This window comes from Clupea harengus, chromosome 4 (genome assembly GCF_900700415.2).
Source record: "Clupea harengus chromosome 4, Ch_v2.0.2, whole genome shotgun sequence".
Lineage (NCBI taxonomy): Eukaryota > Metazoa > Chordata > Actinopteri > Clupeiformes > Clupeidae > Clupea > Clupea harengus.
This window is the reverse complement of record NC_045155.1, coordinates 5,666,726-5,686,160: the sequence shown is the minus strand read 5'-3', so window position 1 is coordinate 5,686,160 and position 19,435 is coordinate 5,666,726. Positions and strand designations below refer to the sequence as shown.

Genomic DNA, 19,435 nt, shown 5'->3' with positions numbered 1-19,435 from the left:
ATGACTTTTGGCACCTCATTGGCCTGCCCCTCTCCCTCCTGTTCCTCCCATGTGGCAAAGGCAAAGGGGAGATGACCTGGCCTGGCGGTTCAGAGATGCTTTGAGAGAGTCGGTTTCCTCTGTCGCTGTGCCACTGCCGTTGTCCATCTCTGCCTTTGACCTTATCTCTCAGCCCTAGCTGCTTTTTACCACTGCGGCCCACACTCTTCCAGCCCATTCCCAGGCTTCCTCCATCAGTGTCAGGGACTTCCTCTTGGGCCTCTTGGGCTCTTCGGGTGTGCCTCTGAGTGAAACCTCAGGCGGGACAGAGGCGGGAAGGCTCTGACGGTTCAGGTTTTCCCATCGCTGCCTTGGTGGTCGTGGCCTGGTACGTTGGCTAGCCTCAGCTGGGCCCCCCCCACTCTGATAGCGTCCCCCCTTAGTCGGACTGCATCGGTTCCAGGACCAGCTTCTTCACCGAGAGAGGGCCGTTGCGGTGGAGAGTGAGTTGAACCTCGCGCACCTGCTCGCCGTATTTCCCCAGCGACTCCAGCAGACGTTCATCCGGTGTCACATTGCGCTCGTACTCCTTGAACTTCTCTTTCAGTGTGTAGCGACCAGTGCGTCCTAAGAGAAATAAAGAGAGAGGTTTGACCAGGGATAAAATCATTAAACCAAAATGGAGTGGAGCCACCCAATATGACAACTTACCCAGAGCTTGAGCTAAAGAGATGACAACCTCCTGGCATGTTGTTTGCTCTGTGACCCCGCAGACTACACGCGGAATTCCGTCCAGTGACACTTTTAGCTCCATTCTGATTTTCCTTGAAGTGGTTTGAGAAATCACTAGAAAAGAAGGATTCAGATCCTGCAAAGTTGACTGGGATCAAAACATAATTGAAAGTAGAACAATTTACTTTGAAAACTCAACTTTCTTCTGCTTTTACGTTTTCTCAGTTATCTTACAAGACTCTGAGTTGCTCAAAATTGCCTGGACATTTAGGTCAGACTGGGAACACTTATCTGTTCTCAGAGGGAAATGCTTGAGACAAATTTCCCTCATTTAACTGTAATTAGTCTTATCAGATATTTCAGTGGTGGGCCAGGCATTTTTTTTTTTTTTTGCCTTTTTTAAAAAGTATTCATTTGCAACATTCATTTGGTAATGTTAATTTATGTATAATTTTATAGCTAGTAGCCATATAGCAACTTAAGTATGTCTACTTTTAACTCTGAAACTGAAATTAACACCACAATAGGAACCTGACAAATAATAAGGTTAGTTACTAGTAGAATTAGTAGAATCACCGTTCACAATTTTACAATGATCAAAATGTTTTTAATCGTCTTGAATAGGGCTGTGTATGAATTGGCCCCTTAAAATATCTGTTTGACTTTAAAGACTAATGTAGCATAGCCTACAATTCAATACCTTAGAAATTCTTCTTTGAGTTAGACTGTTGAACATATTTTAGCACTAAGATTATATAGTATATGGCTTTAAAAGGTTTCCTTAAGCGACCAACGATTGTTCTTATTGCTGTGCACTGAAAATAAAATCTTACCTTTCTGTTCAGCGCGCGCGGTCTCTGCACTTGGGACAGTTGCCTTTGTTACTTTGCCATCTCTCGGAGCATTCTCGCCTTTATTTATTTTAAGTGTGGGTGTTTTCGCATTTCTTCCTCAGAGGACATGATCACTATCGGAGCGGAACGTAGTCTACAAAGTAGCCTCATCCATGTGGCCTCACACAGACACTAAGCCTGCTTTACTATGTTATAAAGGCCCACAGCGATAGGCTTAGTAAATTAACTTGTCTCCAACTATGTAAGGATTGTGATTTTGTTATTTCTTAATTAAAACAGCAACAAGTTTAAAGAAGCTTTGCAGAGAATGCGTGTTTATTTAATGAATAAGACTTAGGATGTTTACACTTAAGGAGCACATGTGGCCACATTTTTTCTATCTCCTTCACATTTATAAATCTAAAAGGGGAAACCAGTAGGCTAAAAATCAGCCCTCTTATTAATTTATAGAGAGGAGTGACGTGCAGTGTCAGCGCTGACGTTAATGACCGAACCTGGGTGTGTCTGTGTAAACCAGTCAGGAAGTTAAACGAAGCAAGTCAAAAGTGACCAGACTGTCCTGGCTAGCTAACGAAGGCTACACTACCCAAGGGAAAAAAATACCTACTTTTATTAAGGTTGCTCGGGGGTGTTTCAGTACTTCGTCTGTCATTGTTTATCCATTTGCTAACATACATGATTTGTTGTCGTGAAATCACGGTTTATCTCTCTCACTCACCACTCGCTTCCAGCTAATTTGTACATAGCTAGTTAGCTAGCTAGCTTGCTAGTTACGTCGAGAACGGACGACGAGGTGAGTTTCCTTCCCTGCTCCTCACCCAACAGGCTTGTGTGAACTGTGTGCTTACTAATTTAATGTATTTGAGTATTGAAGTAATAGTTAATATGATTGATATCGTTTCTATCTCATGCTGTCATTACTTAATCAGCACTTAATTACTTAAAGTGGAAGTGAGGTAAGCCCAAAATCATTAACCCTGACCGGGTACGTAGCCCCTTTAGCTAACATTAGCAATTTAATTATATGAACCTAGTTGGCCGTACATTTGCAAACCAATTCGTTTGCTGTCCGCAAATTTTGTTACCGGTATAGAATTATTCGCTGACGTTAGTTGTTATATGTGTCTGTGAGTGGATGCACACGTTGCGAGAAAATGGCAATTGTAAATTGAGTTGACAATGCACTTATTTGCATTCGATATGAACTTAACGCCAAATGGCTAAATGATTAACGTTAGCTCAGCAAACCTCATAGTCAGTGCTCTCTGTCAGTAGTTTGCTGTGACTTACAGCTTGTCACTGGTGTTTGTTACACACCAGTGTAGGCACGTAGCTATTCGTCAGCAGTGTTAATCGATAAAGTTACACAATATGCAAACGTTTGCTGGCAAGCCATATTAAACATTCAACGTTACTTTATCTGATGTGATATGAGCAAGGACCTAGATTTTGCTAGTTGTCAGAGCTGATACAAAGTTAACGAGCGTAACTTTGAATCTTGCAAATATATAACTTTCACCGTCATCAAAAGCGCAGGGACGTTATTGACTTAGGCGGTTTTCTAGGTAGTCCACGAGGGGGTGCAAAATTCCTATACTTTAGTCAAAGATAAGCTCCCCTTTCCATGAATAAAACTGCCTAATATGAAGGATGGTTAGGCGCAAGTCAAATCTGGTTATTAGCCAGAAAGTCTTCTGCAAAGTAACAGCTATAAGAAAATCTTGATATGTGGTCATTGCCTTTCCCTCTGGTATACAATGAAAGAAATGTCCGTTTAAACCAATGATTGTAAAAAGCTTTTTACAGTCCTTGTGTTAAACCTCATACCCCTCGACATTGATTCTGTGCACCAGAGACAAGTTTAAAAGATTGAATAAGAGTTTTAATTTTGTGATTCTAAATCAACTGTGTTATATAATCTGAAGAACCCAGCAGGTTTTGAGTCACTCGTGTTTATTTAGCACACAGTGTTGTGAAGCAATGGGAGACAGCTTTTAAAGCTGTTAATGTGTAATTTATTACTGAAAGCTGATCAGCGAACCAGAGACTTGGGAAGGAGGGGCTGGGGAGACCCCTCGGTATGTCCCCCTGTATCGGTGTGTTGGACACTTAGTCCCTCCTCATTCCCTTAATGTCACCACTGATTTTCACAGGTGTTCTCTTCTGAGACAGCCTAAAACATTTTAGAAGCAAAAATCCATCTTTGAAGTTGCTGCGATGCCCATCCCAAGGACAAAAATATTTTCTGTCATAAGTTGCCATTTCTCACATTTAAAAAGTCTGGCATATTTGGCCTGTTTTATGCCACCTGTTTTTAAAACCACCATTCATATGTTTTTGCAGCGTTATGGCAGTCATTAGCCTCAATGAATTTTCTAAAATCTTATTGTCCACCCAAATCCGTTCACTGGTAAATGGAAACGGTACCGTGTGCCTATTGCTGTGCCAAGCTGCAGCCTTCTTGCTCATCTCCTTTACTCCATCTCTCTTACATGCCGTCCTCTGGGAGCCCCCTTGACATTTGAGATAGCATTTCTAAGAGACACTTGGTACAGAATATCCACTCAAGCATTTGTACAAGTGTCAGAAAGCCTCAGAGAAATTCAGAAGCATTTGAACGCAGACCTGTCTGTTCTTGTAACCAGTCAAATGTAGAGTTTAACGCTTGAAAATGGTGTTGGTCATATAGATTATTTAAAAGGATTTTGGCAGCTTATATGTTTACCAGTAATAATTTGTTGTTGCCATAGCAGAGCATCTGTAACGGTGGGCTGTGTTTTTTTTTTTGTTTTCTACACAATACAAATTACACATCTTTGCCAACACTTATCCATCTTTGCTCTATCAAATATGCCTCTTGTATATTTAAAGCCAGAGAATAAATGACCGCATTCAATTAATATGATCAAATGATCTCTCTCTCTTCTCTCTCTCTCCTCTTTCTCTCAGACAAGCCTAGAAGTGCAAGATGACTGAGTATAAATTAGTGGTGGTTGGTGCAGGCGGTGTTGGCAAGAGTGCACTCACCATCCAGCTCATCCAGAACCACTTTGTGGATGAGTACGATCCGACCATCGAGGTAGAGCAAGATCACACAATATACATATGAACTGAAACCCCAACAGACATCTTTTTAGCTTAGCATTCGATGGTTAACGTGCTGATTCTGTTGTTGGAGAGCAGGATTCGTACAGGAAGCAGGTGGTGATTGATGGCGAGACGTGTCTGCTGGACATCCTGGACACAGCAGGGCAGGAGGAGTACAGCGCCATGAGGGACCAGTACATGAGGACTGGCGAAGGTTTTCTCTGCGTCTTCGCCATCAACAACAGCAAATCTTTTGCTGATGTGCATCTCTACAGGTAGGAAACTCTAATGAGGAAATGTGTTTGCCTAAGGAGTTAATACAACAATTGGTACCATAACTCAAGACTTTTGCTAACTTTACCATGGAGGGACCAACACAGAAGTGTGTTGCTGTGTCTTGTTATCAACATGCCTAGTGAATATGCGAACAGGCTGTGTAAATATCCAGCTGACACTAATCTACTGCATTGCACATCCCTCTTTATGGTTAAGATGGTTCGAGACTCCATCATTTAAAACGCTGTAGTGCTTTTAACTCTGCTACTGCTTTTTGCTGATTGGGACTTTCTGCGTATGATATCAACATTCAGCCATCATCAACATTCTGATTCATCTTCTTTATATCAGATATATAACGGTGCATGGCCTGTGACATAGACACAGCGCATTCAACCAATCAGTGCAAAGTTCATTAGGTTGTTCAAAGTCTGCCTTCCTGCTTGAATTATATTCTTATTCAGTCTTGGCTGGTGCTTACTCAGCAATAATATTGTGAAATTTTATTTGATCTTTTTCAGAGAACAGATCAAGAGGGTTAAGGACTCTGATGATGTTCCTATGGTACTAGTGGGTAATAAATGTGATCTGGCTAGAACTGTAGACACAAAGCAGGCACAGGAACTTGCCAGAAGCTACGGCATCGAGTTTGTTGAAACCTCTGCCAAGACCAGACAGGTAAGTTGATCTCACCACTCATGCTCTACTACGGTGCTTGAATTAGCAGAACATGTTCCTTGACACTGCAAGGTCAAGGATTCAGATATAATATGAAGGTCTCATATTTGATTTTAAATGTACTTTGAATGCAGTTAATTTTAATAGCGACAAGGAACCATATGGAAGTGATTAAAATGACGGTAATGCCCAGACACTATATAACAGCCTCTCTCTCTTTGTTTTTCCTCTAGGGAGTGGAAGATGCCTTCTACACACTGGTTCGAGAAATCCGCCACTACCGCATGAAAAAGCTCAACAGCAGAGAGGACCGTAAACAGGGCTGCCTGGGCATCTCCTGTGCCGTCATGTGATCAGGTCCAACCAATCAGACATTTCCGCGGCATAACGAGTGGGGCATTGGTCAGGTGGTCTGAGAGGCTTTCTGACCTGGCACTTTTTTTTTTTTTTTTTTTTCTTCTAGTTTGTGTGTGTGTGTGTAGTCGTTTCCACACACACATAATCTGGACTTGTCTCTCTCCTAAGAAAAAAAAGGGTATCCGCAGTGAGGCCCCCTGCTGGTCTGCCTTGGGCATTGCAGAGTACTCGTGATTGTTGCCTTTGCTCCCTGACAAAGGAGGACTGAGGTGCTGACAACAGTTCAGCTCTGCGTTTTGTACTGCATGTGTGTGAGGGGATTCAAAATTCTCTCCTGCCGATGGGATTTTGTGTCAAAGCTCAGGAATAAACATGTCGTGTGTGTGTGTGTGTGTGTGTGTGTGTGTGTGTGTGTATGTGTGTGCGCCGCCTGTTTGAACTCCCAACCGTCAGAGGCAGTTGACACATCTCAAACTTCCCTTTCTCAGTGTGTCGTTTGCCACCAAAAAGGTCTTGGCACCTGTCACCTCACCTCCTGTAGCCAAAAGCATTCTACAGACTGGGATGTGCATTAGTAGACACCATGGTAGTTTTTGGAAGAAAAAATAACAAACACAAGTGGCTTTTCAGATGGGACGAGGATGAACTGGACAAGAAACATTTCATCAGATGCTGGCTGCAACCCTCTTGTGCCTCTTCCTGTTGCCTTGTCCTGAATGAACAGTCTGTCTTCTTTCACCTTATCTTCATTTCGTTGATGGATTTTGTCCTGTTCTACTGAGCTGTTAATGGAGGCAGTTTGGTGTGGGAATCGGAAGCAGGATCATCTGTCATACCTGATACTTACAGGAAAACCGAAGTCATCAGTGCTTTATGATTTGATTTGCCCAGAAGCTTGGCGGGATACTGGAAGCTTCATTTTCACAATACAGTGTCTTACAGTTTCCTACTTTTCAGTGCGGCCATTACAGGCGTAGCACTACATGTGTGTTTTTGTTTTGTTTCTTTGTTTTGTTATGTTTATTATTTACATGCAAATATTGTACTGTGTTTTAGTTGCCATAAAAAAGATTGTTTCATCAAAATCTTGCAACATCAGAACCCCAAATGGAAAGACCAAAATGTCAAGCATTTCCTTAGCCAGTGCTGTAATTATAATTGTGTGTGTGTGTGTGTGTGTGTGTGTGTGTGTGTGTGTGTGTGTGTGTGTGTGTGTGTGTGTGTGTGTGTGTGTGTGTGTGTCAGACATGACCTAGACACCCCCAGTTGCTAATTGTCTGAAAGAACAGTCTTTTCAATCATGACATTCTTTTAGTTTGTTATTTTTTTTATTATTATTTTTTTTTTAATTGTGCATTATATTAATCCTATGAGATGAAAGGAGCCAGAATGTTGCCAAACTGTCAAGGGGGTCAATATTCCAAACCTACACATGGACATGAGCATCTAGAAATGCTGAGGTGCTGAGACTGGTTTGCCTGTGCCTTTGCATTGGGTGGGAACTGATTGCATCCTGTCAACTTGATTTTGTACAACTGTATCATGGATATAATGTGCCTTTTTGTTTTTAGTAAATTAATTCAAAGTCATGTTTCATACAGTGTGTTATTTGCAGTAACAGTTTATTATTATTATTATTATTATAATAATATAGTTTTGTGTGTTTTACAAATCTATAGACTCAATTGCGTATGAATCTTCTGGACAAAACATAATATTTGCATGCATTCTGCAAGTTACTTATCCTCCTTGATCCCATTACAGGTAATGAAGACCAAAGTTGAGCGTTTAAAAGTTCTTACTATTTTATTGATTTTATATACACAGTGATTATTGTGTCTCATGCCATTCTTCCAGTCAGTCCTCTTCCTTGACATAGTGCATGCGAGTGGTGAGACCTGGTCTGGCAGGCCCAGGCTTAAAATAGTCATGGTCACAAGGATCTCCTGGCTGTGGAGTTCATGTCCATGGGCACATGTGTCTGGTTACAGCGGGCAGGGCCATGCTTCATATTGCACTCAGGAGATGCTGAACACCACACTTCCCCGCTGTCTCGTCTCCGTACCTGACCAACAGCGCGCACCCCAGTCCTCAGGCAGAGTGTATGTGGTAGGGAACGGCTGTCAACATGTCGCAATTTGTGATGCAAGGTGAGTTGTCGCCTGCATTCGTGGCTTGTGCATTCCATGTTCTGAGTCGTTATATAAGTTGATTCGTAGTATGCACTGTGCGTGTAGCACGTTCAACTCGCTGAACATTCTAATTATTCAGGGAAGGTACTAGTCGTCAAGAAACTCTCAACATTTACTCTGGAAATGTAGGCTATGGCATTTTATCATGCCAGTTTACTCGTAGGTTGTGTCACATATGTGCATTATAGCCTAAATCTACTTCAAACAGACTTAATCTGCTTCTTCATCTTTCCCCCTCTGCTCATTTGACAGTGCATTGCAAGTGTTTGAACGGCCAGTGATGATTTACTGTTGCAATCCCCAGTAGTTATACTGACAAGACCAACTGTTCTGATGATGCAGGAACATTCTTTGGCTGTCTAGTCAATCACTGACTTTATGGCATTCTATTATATGTAAATACACAGCGCCTTTTCACAGTAAACCCTGCCGTGAGACCTGTTGTCTAGCTAAGGTTTTGTGCCCCAGATGTTTTAAACTGCCTTCTAATGTTGCACATTAGGCAGTTCAGGTTGAGCCTCGACTGGGTGAAACTGATGCAGATTTTTTTTACGTGGCTCAACTTGCAGAGCACCTTTGACTATCCATAGATGCCTCGGCCCTACACCCGTGAAAATAGCTTGCGTGAAGCCTTGAATTCAAGTATTAACCACTGCTTGGGATTCATGGTCTTCCTTGTGACTGAAAGGGCAGCTCCTTAAAGGATGCACCTGCTAGAGTGTGTGTGCGCGTGCGTGCGTGCGCGCGTGCGCACACATGTGAGTGAACTTCACCCATGAACATGACCCATGAACATGACCAAGACCCTGATGGGTTACTCCTGGGCCATGTTTCACTAAAGAGCAGCTGTGCCCAACTGAAAAAGTGTTGAGCATGACTGATGACTGACTCCACCTGTCAGAAATAGAAGCACCTAGAGAGAGGGAAGAGATGGGGCACTGGTGGTGGGACGGTGAGGAAGAATATTTCAGGCAGCTTGTAAACACATGAATGGCTTTTGGAGGCCGTCTGTTTCCATGAAATCCAATACAGTTCTTGAGGTCCAGAGGTAATTGAATCGGTATCCCTGGGATTTGTTTATTACTATTTTGAAACTTTGATAGAACAGTTATTGTTAGAATCTTGCTGGCGTCACTATTTTACTTAATTTTGCTTCATTGCCCCCCCCTCCCCCCATAATGAAATACAGTTCAGTAGCATAGCATACAGGTATATAGGGGGGGGGGGGATGACGTGCACAAATCATTTTTTTCTGCCATGCTTTACTAAGATGCCCATCACAGCTGATGCCCAGAAAAGTATTGAGCATGACAGATGACTGATTCCCCCTGTGGACTGAAACCAGAGGAGAGGAGAGGAGATTAAGTTGTGGCAGCACCCACTGCCTATGATGAGGGAACGACACAAGAGCCAAAAGAGTCTTGGGCCAGACGGGTCAGATGCCGATGATTATGTTTTTAATACATTGAGCTCATAATCTTCCTTCAATTACAGAGCTTCTGTTGATATTCTAACCCCAAATACTACCTGTGGGAATTGACTCGGTCCGCTTTAACAGTGACTGAGAAGGTGCTGGATGAACACTTCATGTTTCAAACACGAACTTGTATTCCTCTCTGTCATCCCCTGTGGCTTTCGATGAAAGAGAGAGAGATCCTCATCAGAATAACTCACTCAACAGCTATGAGAAGTTACTGCATCGATGTTAGGGACTTTTTTTTGTTACCAAGGGATAAATATAGAAACACTATCTATGAAACTGCTGAACCTTCTTGGCACAAGTTGAATGTCATGGGTGGGGCGAGGGAGACGGAGAGAGAGAGAGAGAGGAAAGGGATGGGGCACTGGTGGTGGGACAATTAGGAATATTTCAGGCAGCTTGAATGGTTTTTGGAGGCTATCCATTTCCATGAAATCCAATATGCTCTCTTGAAGTGCATGAACAGGGCTGAGAGATAATTGAATCAGTTTCCCTGGGAGTTTTCTGATAGTTATAGTTCAAGGAAATCTTACTGGCGTCACTATTTTGCTTAATTTTGCTTTATTGACACCCCCCCCCCCCCCCCCCCCCAACTGAAAAATATTCACTACTATGTAGGATGCAGATGCATTGAGGGACAAAAAGACATGCTGCTTTCTCCCTCTTTGTGGTGTTCTAACACTTGGTTTTGTTCTCTGTGCTCTGGACTCTTTCCCCACCACTCTGTGGGCCTGCCAACCCAACAGTTAAAGCAGGGGAACCAAGTAAGTATTCAGGTGCCTGACATAAACGTTGATGTCGACGTCGAGGCGTAGGGAAATGCTACTACGCTAAAAAAAATGCTACTACGCTAAAAAACTGACGCAACCTTCTGAATGTCTGTGTGGGTATCGGGACAACAGAGGTGCGCATTTATTGTTCACTTCAATTTAGTGATTATGCTACAGCGCACGTTTTTTTTGTAATGATGGTTTCTTCCTGTCCGAAATGCCATCATCATATGTTCTGGCTCTGCTGTAGGGTGAATACTTGGCTGAGGTTAACAGAAGTGCTGTTTGAAGAGTGAACAGATAAATGAATAAATGCCTTTCTGTACGCGTAGACAACGAGAACCCAGTGATCTACATTCAGTCCACAAACAAGATGCTCTTTGTGTTCCCATCTGTCTTCTTTGATCCCTCAAAGAATGTTTGTGTTCCGTTTGACCACATTGTCAGAGAATCAAATGGAAACTCTGCTCTGCATGACTGTCTCTCTTCACCTTCTGTCCCTCCATCCATCCTTTCTTTCCATCTATCTATCTGTCTATCTATCCATCCATCCATCCATCCATCCATCTATCCTCTCTCTGTTTGTGTGCCCTATATCGTCTATATATCTTCCTCTACAACCATATCTGCCTATGAATTCATGACATTCAGTTTTAACAGTTCTTGATTGCATTAATTACATGCAGAAATAAAAGAAACAAATGTATCTTAAATGCATCCATGTAACAAATCGTCTTAGACATGACATCTTGTCAATCACGCTCATGGCATGCTGTTCATTTTGTGAATGTGGAAACCTTAAAGTCATGTGGAAACCTTAAAAATAGACCTTCATAATTGTTCATTAATGTTCATCAATTAATTTTCATTAATTGTTGATAATGTCCATTAATAATCCATAAACCCATTACCCACTGTCTTTAACCCATTAATCCAGCACCTAACAGTCTTGTCTCTCCTTTTGTTCTGTTTTGCGGATCCTCCACTTTTTTTCTCTTCGGATTATTCAGAGAAGAGTAAGTATGACCTGCTGCAACAGACAGTGCTGTCTGAGATTCTGTCTAGATTAGAAGGAACTGCTTGAAAAACATGGGACACTTTGGGGAAAACAAATAATGCATTTATTTGTTGCCCCATGAGTGTGTAAGGTGATGACAAATGAATGTGTGAAGTATTAGCTGTTTATTAAGTTACAAGATAAGTAGTATGAGTCTTGTTTGGTTTGGGTTTTGGTCAATGCTCACTGTGCTCATTCTTACATGCATTGATGCAGGTCAATGCAAATGATGCGCCCTCGCTGTTAGTGTTGTGCGTCTCTGCATGGTGTCGTGTGTTCTTTATGGAGAGTGATGAGATGAGGTTGCCATGCACAGCTGTGAAGGACCTGTGTACCTGTTCGTCCACAAAGCATGCAACAGATTACTTGTAAGGTACAGTTCAACGTATGTCTGATTCAGACATTTTGGATATCTTTTATTGGGTCGAAGGCTGATTTTAAATAAGAATTGTCGAACCCCTTAATTTAATTATCCAGTCCTTCCACAAACTAACAAACCATCATAAAATGTGGATAGATTTGGTTTGGTGCTAGGCTAAGGGATAGGCTAAGGGTGGCTAAGGGTGGGGTTGTTATCCTGTTTAATTGAAACTGACAGGTAGTTAAAAGTTAAGGCTTGATGATAGGTTTTTGATTGTTAATAGTTTGTTGAATATGTGTTCTTAATATAAGCAAAAGCTATGAAGATACTGTTATGGGATTATTAGTACAATGAATTGGTGAATTTATACTGGTATAGAACGACAGAGGATACGTTTGAATTATCCAAAGTAAACAACTCTGTGTCCGTACATTGTGTCCGTACATTGTGTGTCTATGTCATGAATGCACTTCAAATATGTGTTTAGAAGCTGCTGAACTTAGAATATGTATTTTTAGAGCTGAAGAGTTTGCATAGCTCTCGTTTCATATTCTGTGTCGGCTTTCATCGTCTTGCTATTTTGGAATGTAAAATGTCTGTCCACCTGCGTTGTGCCCACAACACGGTTAGACCAGTGTTACGAGTCGGCTGGTCATGACCGGGCTTTGTGCTTTCGTGGTTCCCCAGAGTCGGCTGAGCACATGCGTGCTTTTGCTGAAAAGGTGTTCGCCTCTGATGCCAAGGATGAGGACGTCCGTGACGAGGTCTCAATGTTTGATGTCGTGGACGACTGTCCCATCCTCAACGAGGAGCAGTCCAATCATTGTCATCATGATGACAATCTTGAAAAGAGGTAAACACAAATAAATCGTCAGTCAAAGGCATGTGTGTTCATACAAATGTATTTACTATAAATAAAATAGTACCACTTTTTTTTACCATAGCTGTCTATTATGTACCATCATATAAATGACATCATATCTGTGCCTTCTTTAGATGATGGGGAAAAATCAGTGAGTTCCCCCTCTGCCATAACGTCAATCCTGTTTGCTTTCCCAGGAAGAAGATGATGTCCCGTGCCCGTGAGTCTCTCATGGATGATAAGCCAGCCTACCTGAGTGTGCCTGACTTCCAGAGGGTTGCCATCATTGGAGACTTTGCCACTGGGGTTAGTTGTGATATCCGCCCATCTCCCTCCAACCCTCCAACTCTGCACAGATATAGTGCAGCCATGGCCTTGACCCTCGACAGCCTTACGGGTCAGACTGTGACATGATCTCAGACGCACAGATATAGTGCAGCCATGGCATTGACCCTCGACGGCCTACGGGTCAGACTGTGACATGGTCTGACGCACAGAGAAAGTGAGCCAGGGACTGCCTCTCTCTTTCTCCCTCTCGTACTCTCACTCTCACTCTCACTCTCTCTCTCTCTCGCTCTCTCTCTCGCCCTCTCTCTCTCTCTCTCTCTCTCTCAAAGATGTATGGACAGCAATATCTGTGCCCACACAAACGCACACATACCAAAACCCATTCCGAAACTCAGACATAAACAGACATACATACCTGCACACACACACACACACACTAACAAACACACACAAGTGTACAAACACACACACGGAGTGTGGTCTGTCTTACTCCATCATGGGTCATTGACCGGAATGGACACAGTACACGAGAATAGATCAGTCAGACCCCTACGTGAGAATCCAGCTGGGTCTTGTCCAGGCTTAAGTTTCAGGGATGAATCTGTGATATTTAAAAGAGAACATGTGAAATGGTTGAACACCAAACTAGAATACATAACATTTTCCATGGAACCTCATTTTCCATTCCTTCTCTTAGATTCCAGTGATTTTTGTTTTATTCCACCATGGGTTTGACAAAATATAACAAATGCACAACATAAAAAGCAATAGTTATAGGTCTGTATGTTTGTACAGACAGTATGTTTGTTCTATATTTTATCAATTCTATAATTCACAGTGGCCTACAACTCTCTCTGCTAAGTACAGCTAGAGAGGCAGACTCAAAGGCACAGTCTGTGATTCTAATCCCATAGACTTTGTGTTAAACATAGTGGCTTGAACCAAGCCACAAACAATCCCAGCCAATCAACACGGTGCTTCAGGAGCACGGAATAAGAGAGATGTAATTGGATTTGTTAAGCTTTGCTGAGCTCAAATATCAACAACCCTTTGTGAGACCGAAACCAAATCATGGGCTTCTGCCTTTCAGGCTGCAGTAAAGTGGGGATAAGAACATCAGTCTTGTGAGCATCAGTAGAAACAGATCTTTATCTATGCCGTCTGCTCAATGCAGGTGACCATGGATGATTTTGAGCTGGCTTGCAACGGCCTGCACCGTGCCCTGACCATCAGGGAGAAGTACATGAAGCTTGCCATCCAGCGCTTCCCACGTACTGTCTCTCAGATCTTGGCTGGTATTGACGGCAGGACATGGAAGGTTGAAGACGAGGTGCATCCAGGTATAACTCTGCATTCATGTGGTCTTTAGCATATTAATGCCTAGAGAATCTTGAAACAAAAACATTGCTTGATGAAGTGTATAGTACTTATCCATCAAGCAGTATGATAAGAAATACTACCTCTGTGGACATTTATGTCATCTACGAAATCGTTTTTTTTTTTTTTAAAGCACAGAAATTGACAAAAGCACTGACATCAGTTTCATAAAAACTGTAGATCTCTGCGATCAAACAAGTATTTTCCAAGACATGTTACTGTCATCATAACCTATGTAACAAGCTGTCCCCATCATGCTGATCAAAACATTTGATGATGTATTTTGTCTTGCCTGTACACTGACACACTGGCTGTGATGATCTTTGTTGTCTGTTTTAGTCTTCACTCCTCCATACAAAGCTGGGGAGGATCCATTTGAGACCAAGACCTTGCCTGAGAACCTGAACTACGTGGCACGTATGCGGGACGGTGTCGTCCACGTCTACAAAGACGCCCAGGCTGTCGACAAGAACGAGCCCCTTGACCTGCCGTTTGTTGACTTCAACACCTTCATTGATGACATGAACTTCCTCATCTCTCTCATCGCTCAGGGCCCAACGTATGTTTGCTTTGGCTCACCCTCACTGTCTGAGGAAAAAAAAAAAGGTTCCCTGATTCGTTCAGGAAAGACAGAGGTCCAAACTTGTTCATGCTTCCTCTGTACAGGCAAATCGTATAACCCCTATACTACTGTATAATTACACAGTATACAGTTTCTAAATTTCACTTTCGGATATTCCGCAGTAAGACATACACTCACCGTCGTCTGAAGTTCTTGATGTCCAAGTTCAATGTGCATGAGATGCTGAATGAGATGGAGGAGCTGAAGGAGCTGAAGAACAACCCCCACAGAGACTTCTACAACAGCAGAAAGGTATGCATTTGATGTTGTATTGTCAGTATTATTTTACAGGATTATTTCACAGAACCCATGAAGACGTAGAGAACCTTCTTTTTTTTTATCCTTTTGGTAGGTTGACACCCACATCCATGCAGCCGCCTGCATGAACCAGAAGCATCTGCTGCGCTTCATCAAGAAGTCTTACCGCGAGGACGCAGACCGCGTGGTGCACAAACTGAACGGCAAAGAAGTCACAATGAAGGAGCTGTTTGATTACCTCAAAATGCATCCTTATGATCTGACGGTGGACTCACTTGATGTGCATGCTGTAAGTCTGCGCAGTTGTGTGTGTGCGTGTGTGTGTGTGTGTGGGTGCGTGTGGGTGCATGCATGTGAGTGCATGTGCGTGTGTGTGTGAGAGGTTGAGTGGATGAGGGAAATATTACAGGTTCAGGCATATTTCTTCACTGAAATGCCCCGGTGTTAATATCTATTACTCTATTCCCTCATAGGGCAGGCAAACCTTCCAGCGCTTTGACAAGTTCAATGCCAAATACAACCCAGTGGGGGCCAGTGAGCTGCGTGATCTGTATATGAAGACTGAGAATCATATTGATGGAGAGTACTTTGCTACCATTATCAAGGTAAGGCATTATTGGACAACATTAGAACACATTCGCATACACTTGCAGAATCCAAACAAGTCACCTCTGACCTTTGTGACCCAGGAAGTGGCTGGTGACCTTGAAGATGCAAGATACCAGTATGCAGAGCCCCGTCTGTCTATCTATGGCTGCAATGCTAATGAGTGGACCAAGCTCTCCGGCTGGTTCAACAAGCACAGAGTGCACTCCTCCCACCTGAAGTGGATGATTCAAGTGCCTAGAATCTAGTATGTTGCTTTTGTCTTTTAATTGGTCTTTGAGGGCCTTCATCTGATAATCTGTTCATCTTTACAGTGATGTCTAAGTAGTAAAAGGATAGCCGTTTAATCTCGTTGTTTGCCTATTAAAGTATGAATTTACAGTTTTAGTCTCAGCATTCATAGCTCCCTGTCTTGTGGTCTCTTAGTGACATTTTCAGAGCCAAGAACTTTGTGCCTCACTTTGGAAAGACTCTGGAGAATATTTTCCTGCCTGTAATTGAAGCTACCATCAACCCCCATACCAACCCAGAGCTCAGCATCTTCCTTAGACACGTAAGTCATTACATTACAATACATTCAATTACATTACAACTCAGTCAGTGTACAAAACCTATTCACCAGAGAAGGTAAGAACACTCTGTCCACAGGAAATATTTCAAAAGGTTCCTTAACACCGGAGAAGGGGCCTTCACAACTGATAATAGAACCCAATTGTTACATTTACATTTACATTTAGTCATTTAGCAGACGCTTTTGTCCAAAGCGACGTACAAGGGAGAGAACAGTCAAGCTAAGAGCAATAAAAAAGCATGGTGTAACAATAAATACTACTTTACATGAGAATTAGAAAAACAACAACCTAGAAAAGAGGAAAAAGAAGTGCAATTGTTGGTTGGTGTGTGGTTCTATCCAAGTGTATCTGTTCTCTGCGCTCTTCAGGTTACAGGCTTTGACAGTGTGGATGACGAGTCCAAGCACAGTGGCCACATGTTCTGCACTAAGAGCCCCAAGCCCGACGAGTGGGACATTGTCAAGAACCCATCCTACACTTACTATATTTACTACATGTATGCCAACATTGCATACATTAACCAGCTGCGTAGGTGAGTATCCCCTTTCGCTATTTGTGTTTTCACGTTATTCATCAAAAGCTAGCATTTAGCATTATTGTTGTATAATTATTTGAATTGATAATGAATGGTTTTAATGGATATCGTGATAAATATGTATGTGTACAAATGACTAACAGTATACAGTCAGCAATACATCCTCATGCAGTGTTGATGATTCAATGTCATAATGATAAGCTTGGCATCAACAGTAAAATTAACCAATGTGTTTTTAGCCTGGTTTTTCAGGTGAAATGGAGAGATGTGAATGTGAATGTGACAAATGGTGTGTTTGTGTGTGCTTCCCAGGCAGAGGGGAATGAACACTTTCCAGTTCAGACCCCACTGTGGAGAGGCTGGAGCTGTCACTCACCTGCTCGCCTGCTTCATGACTGCTGACAACATCTCTCACGGCCTCAATCTTAAGAAGGTCAGTCAGCACACACACACACACACACACACACACACACACACACACACACACACACACACACACACAGAGAGACAAACGCACGCACGCACACATGCAAGAGGGGCATTACCAATGCATGTGCAGACAGCTACAAACATAAGCATGCCAATAGACACATCTATAATGGTGTCAACCTCACAAACACACATATTCATATCTTTCATGATCGCCCACCACAAGCCTCAAGAGTTCCTGTGGCAATGCACTGGGTATGCACACACTTGAATATAAATCATGGCCTCACCCTCAACAAGATGCCTTTACACTTTAAACGCTTTAAACGCACGTTCACACACAAACATACTCATACATGTATGGACACACATTCAAACAACAGTTTTACACACTTTTCACACAAACACACACCAGCTAACCCTTTTCACTCTAATCTCCCCTTGTGTTCCCCCTATAGAGTCCTGCCCTGCAGTACCTGTACTTCCTGACTCAGCTCCCCATTGCCATGTCTCCTCTGAGCAACAACAGCCTGTTCCTGGAGTACAGCAAGAACCCACTGCTGGAGTTCCTCAAGAAGGGGCTGGTGATTTCTCTGTCTACAGACGACCCCATGCAGTTCCACTTCACCAGGGTGGGGCCTTTTTCTGTTTTATTTTTTCATTTTTCAAAATGTATGGATGTGTTTGATTTATCCTTTTAGAAAATACATGGAATATGAGATATATTTTGAGTAATATAAAATCATGGCAAGTAATTTAGTAGTCTTTTGGGGAGAGCATTTCCCCACATATACAAATGGCCCTATGAAATGTAAAACTCTGTATTTAACTATAAGAGATGTGATTCCAGCAACAACAACTCATTGCTTTGCAGCTTTAGCATTATAAGGAGGTTGAATTGAGTTGTATGGGAAAAAAAGATCACCTGAACTGTGTCGCCGTTTGCCTTTAGGAGCCTCTGATGGAGGAGTACGCCATCGCAGCACAGGTGTTCAAACTCAGCACTTGCGACATGTGTGAGATCGCCAGAAACAGCGTGCTGATGAGCGGACTGTCCATAGAGGTGGGGCTTCCTCCCGTGCACATTTGTACACAAAACCATACGTGACCATACAGGCGGAGCATTACATTTTCACACGATAAACCGTATGAACAGAACTAATTCACCATTCGTGACTGAATAAATATCAAAACTTCATATGCAAAACAGATGCAATTCCTCATAACACCTAACACATACGCTGCAATTACTCTGATGTCGAGACATTTTGAAACACTATTTGGGACTGATAAGACAATAGTACAGTGTGCTGGTTCACTGCATAACTGCAATGCGTTATGACTACAAAGTGGCACAGACCTGAATTTGTGTCATATTGCAGCCTTGACATAATGTGTGTAATGCCTTGGCTGACTTGCTAATGGTCACCATGACACTCAAACACCACTTTTTATTTCTCTTGTCCATCAGGAGAAGACTCACTTCCTGGGTGAAGACTTCCTTAAGGAGGGCCCTGCAGGCAATGACATCCGCAAAACAAACGTGGCCCAGATCAGGATGGCTTACCGCTACGAGACACTGACCTACGAGCTCAACCTCATCAAGAACTGCTTGAAGACTGATTAAACGGCACCCAGGGTGAAGACATTTTGATCTTAATCCTCTTAGTGGTCCCCTGTATGAGACGTATGTACTGAGGTATCCAGACCTGTCATAATAAGTCTACTGCTGAAAACATTTCAGAGAAGTGATATGACCACAAATAAAAATAAAGAAATTAGGTACAAAAGCCATTTCAAATGTTTGCTGAGTGTTCTTTTGCAAGATAAGACAATGTATTGATGTGTCCTAAATATGCAAGTTCTTATCTGACCATCTAACATGGGCGGCCCCACTAAAGAAATTATGGGCCCTATAGTTGGTAAAATGGTTTCTTGGCTCTTTGCCATGCACTCTTATTAATATTGAAGTTCCAGTTTAGATGGATCTAAAATCTGAAAAGATTCTCCTAAGAAGTCCTATTACTAGTTAAGCTTTAGGCAAATATTAAAATGGAATTACA

The 19,435-nt window shown here is 42.4% G+C and overlaps 3 protein-coding genes across 5 annotated transcripts; 2 read left to right on the top strand and 1 right to left on the bottom strand.

Annotated features, from left to right (window-relative positions):
* Nucleotides 1–6: 6 nt before the first annotated feature.
* On the bottom strand, nucleotides 7–1,977 carry LOC116220195 (ras association domain-containing protein 8-like). Its single transcript, XM_031565512.2, has 3 exons — nucleotides 1,545–1,977; nucleotides 691–825; nucleotides 7–606 (listed from the first exon to the last, which is right to left on the bottom strand). The coding sequence occupies exons 2-3, from the start codon at nucleotides 791–793 to the stop codon at nucleotides 419–421; spliced, it is 291 nt and encodes a 96-aa protein (XP_031421372.1). The 5' UTR covers nucleotides 794–825; nucleotides 1,545–1,977; the 3' UTR covers nucleotides 7–418.
* Nucleotides 1,978–2,073: 96 nt separating this feature from the next.
* On the top strand, nucleotides 2,074–7,552 carry nras (NRAS proto-oncogene, GTPase). Its single transcript, XM_012815681.3, has 5 exons — nucleotides 2,074–2,358; nucleotides 4,515–4,644; nucleotides 4,749–4,927; nucleotides 5,450–5,606; nucleotides 5,840–7,552. The coding sequence occupies exons 2-5, from the start codon at nucleotides 4,534–4,536 to the stop codon at nucleotides 5,957–5,959; spliced, it is 567 nt and encodes a 188-aa protein (XP_012671135.1). The 5' UTR covers nucleotides 2,074–2,358; nucleotides 4,515–4,533; the 3' UTR covers nucleotides 5,960–7,552.
* A 419-nt stretch (nucleotides 7,553–7,971) lies between these two features.
* On the top strand, nucleotides 7,972–19,166 carry ampd1. Of its 3 annotated transcripts, XM_012815678.2 has the most exons (17): nucleotides 7,996–8,113; nucleotides 10,382–10,390; nucleotides 11,416–11,421; nucleotides 12,511–12,676; nucleotides 12,883–12,991; nucleotides 14,148–14,313; nucleotides 14,690–14,909; nucleotides 15,095–15,224; nucleotides 15,325–15,519; nucleotides 15,704–15,835; nucleotides 15,920–16,083; nucleotides 16,263–16,389; nucleotides 16,777–16,940; nucleotides 17,256–17,376; nucleotides 17,831–18,004; nucleotides 18,325–18,435; nucleotides 18,844–19,166. In XM_012815678.2, the coding sequence occupies exons 1-17, from the start codon at nucleotides 8,092–8,094 to the stop codon at nucleotides 18,997–18,999; spliced, it is 2,172 nt and encodes a 723-aa protein (XP_012671132.2). In that variant the 5' UTR covers nucleotides 7,996–8,091; the 3' UTR covers nucleotides 19,000–19,166. The 3 variants fall into 3 exon arrangements, with proteins under 3 accessions (XP_012671133.2, XP_012671132.2, XP_031421754.1); XM_012815679.2 differs by lacking the exon at nucleotides 10,382–10,390 and having other exon boundaries at nucleotides 7,972–8,113; XM_031565894.1 differs by lacking the exons at nucleotides 10,382–10,390; nucleotides 11,416–11,421.
* The last annotated feature ends 269 nt before the right edge of the window (nucleotides 19,167–19,435 follow it).

What these genes read in the sequence shown, in the direction of transcription:
- nras (XM_012815681.3), top strand. Translation starts at nt 4,534, where the DNA reads ATGACTGAGTATAAATTAGTGGTGGTTGGTGCAGGCGGTGTTGGCAAG. An exon ending in AGTACGATCCGACCATCGAG is followed by an intron (nt 4,645 to 4,748) that starts GTAGAGCAAGAT and finishes GTTGGAGAGCAG; the next exon opens with GATTCGTACAGGAAGCAGGT. An exon ending in GCTGATGTGCATCTCTACAG is followed by an intron (nt 4,928 to 5,449) that starts GTAGGAAACTCT and finishes GATCTTTTTCAG; the next exon opens with AGAACAGATCAAGAGGGTTA.
- LOC116220195 (XM_031565512.2), bottom strand. Translation starts at nt 793, where the DNA reads ATGGAGCTAAAAGTGTCACTGGACGGAATTCCGCGTGTAGTCTGCGGG. An exon ending in CTCTTTAGCTCAAGCTCTGG is followed by an intron (nt 607 to 690) that starts GTAAGTTGTCAT and finishes TATTTCTCTTAG; the next exon opens with GACGCACTGGTCGCTACACA.
- ampd1 (XM_012815678.2), top strand. Translation starts at nt 8,092, where the DNA reads ATGTCGCAATTTGTGATGCAAG. An exon ending in CTCATCGCTCAGGGCCCAAC is followed by an intron (nt 14,910 to 15,094) that starts GTATGTTTGCTT and finishes GATATTCCGCAG; the next exon opens with TAAGACATACACTCACCGTC. An exon ending in ATTCAAGTGCCTAGAATCTA is followed by an intron (nt 16,084 to 16,262) that starts GTATGTTGCTTT and finishes GTGGTCTCTTAG; the next exon opens with TGACATTTTCAGAGCCAAGA.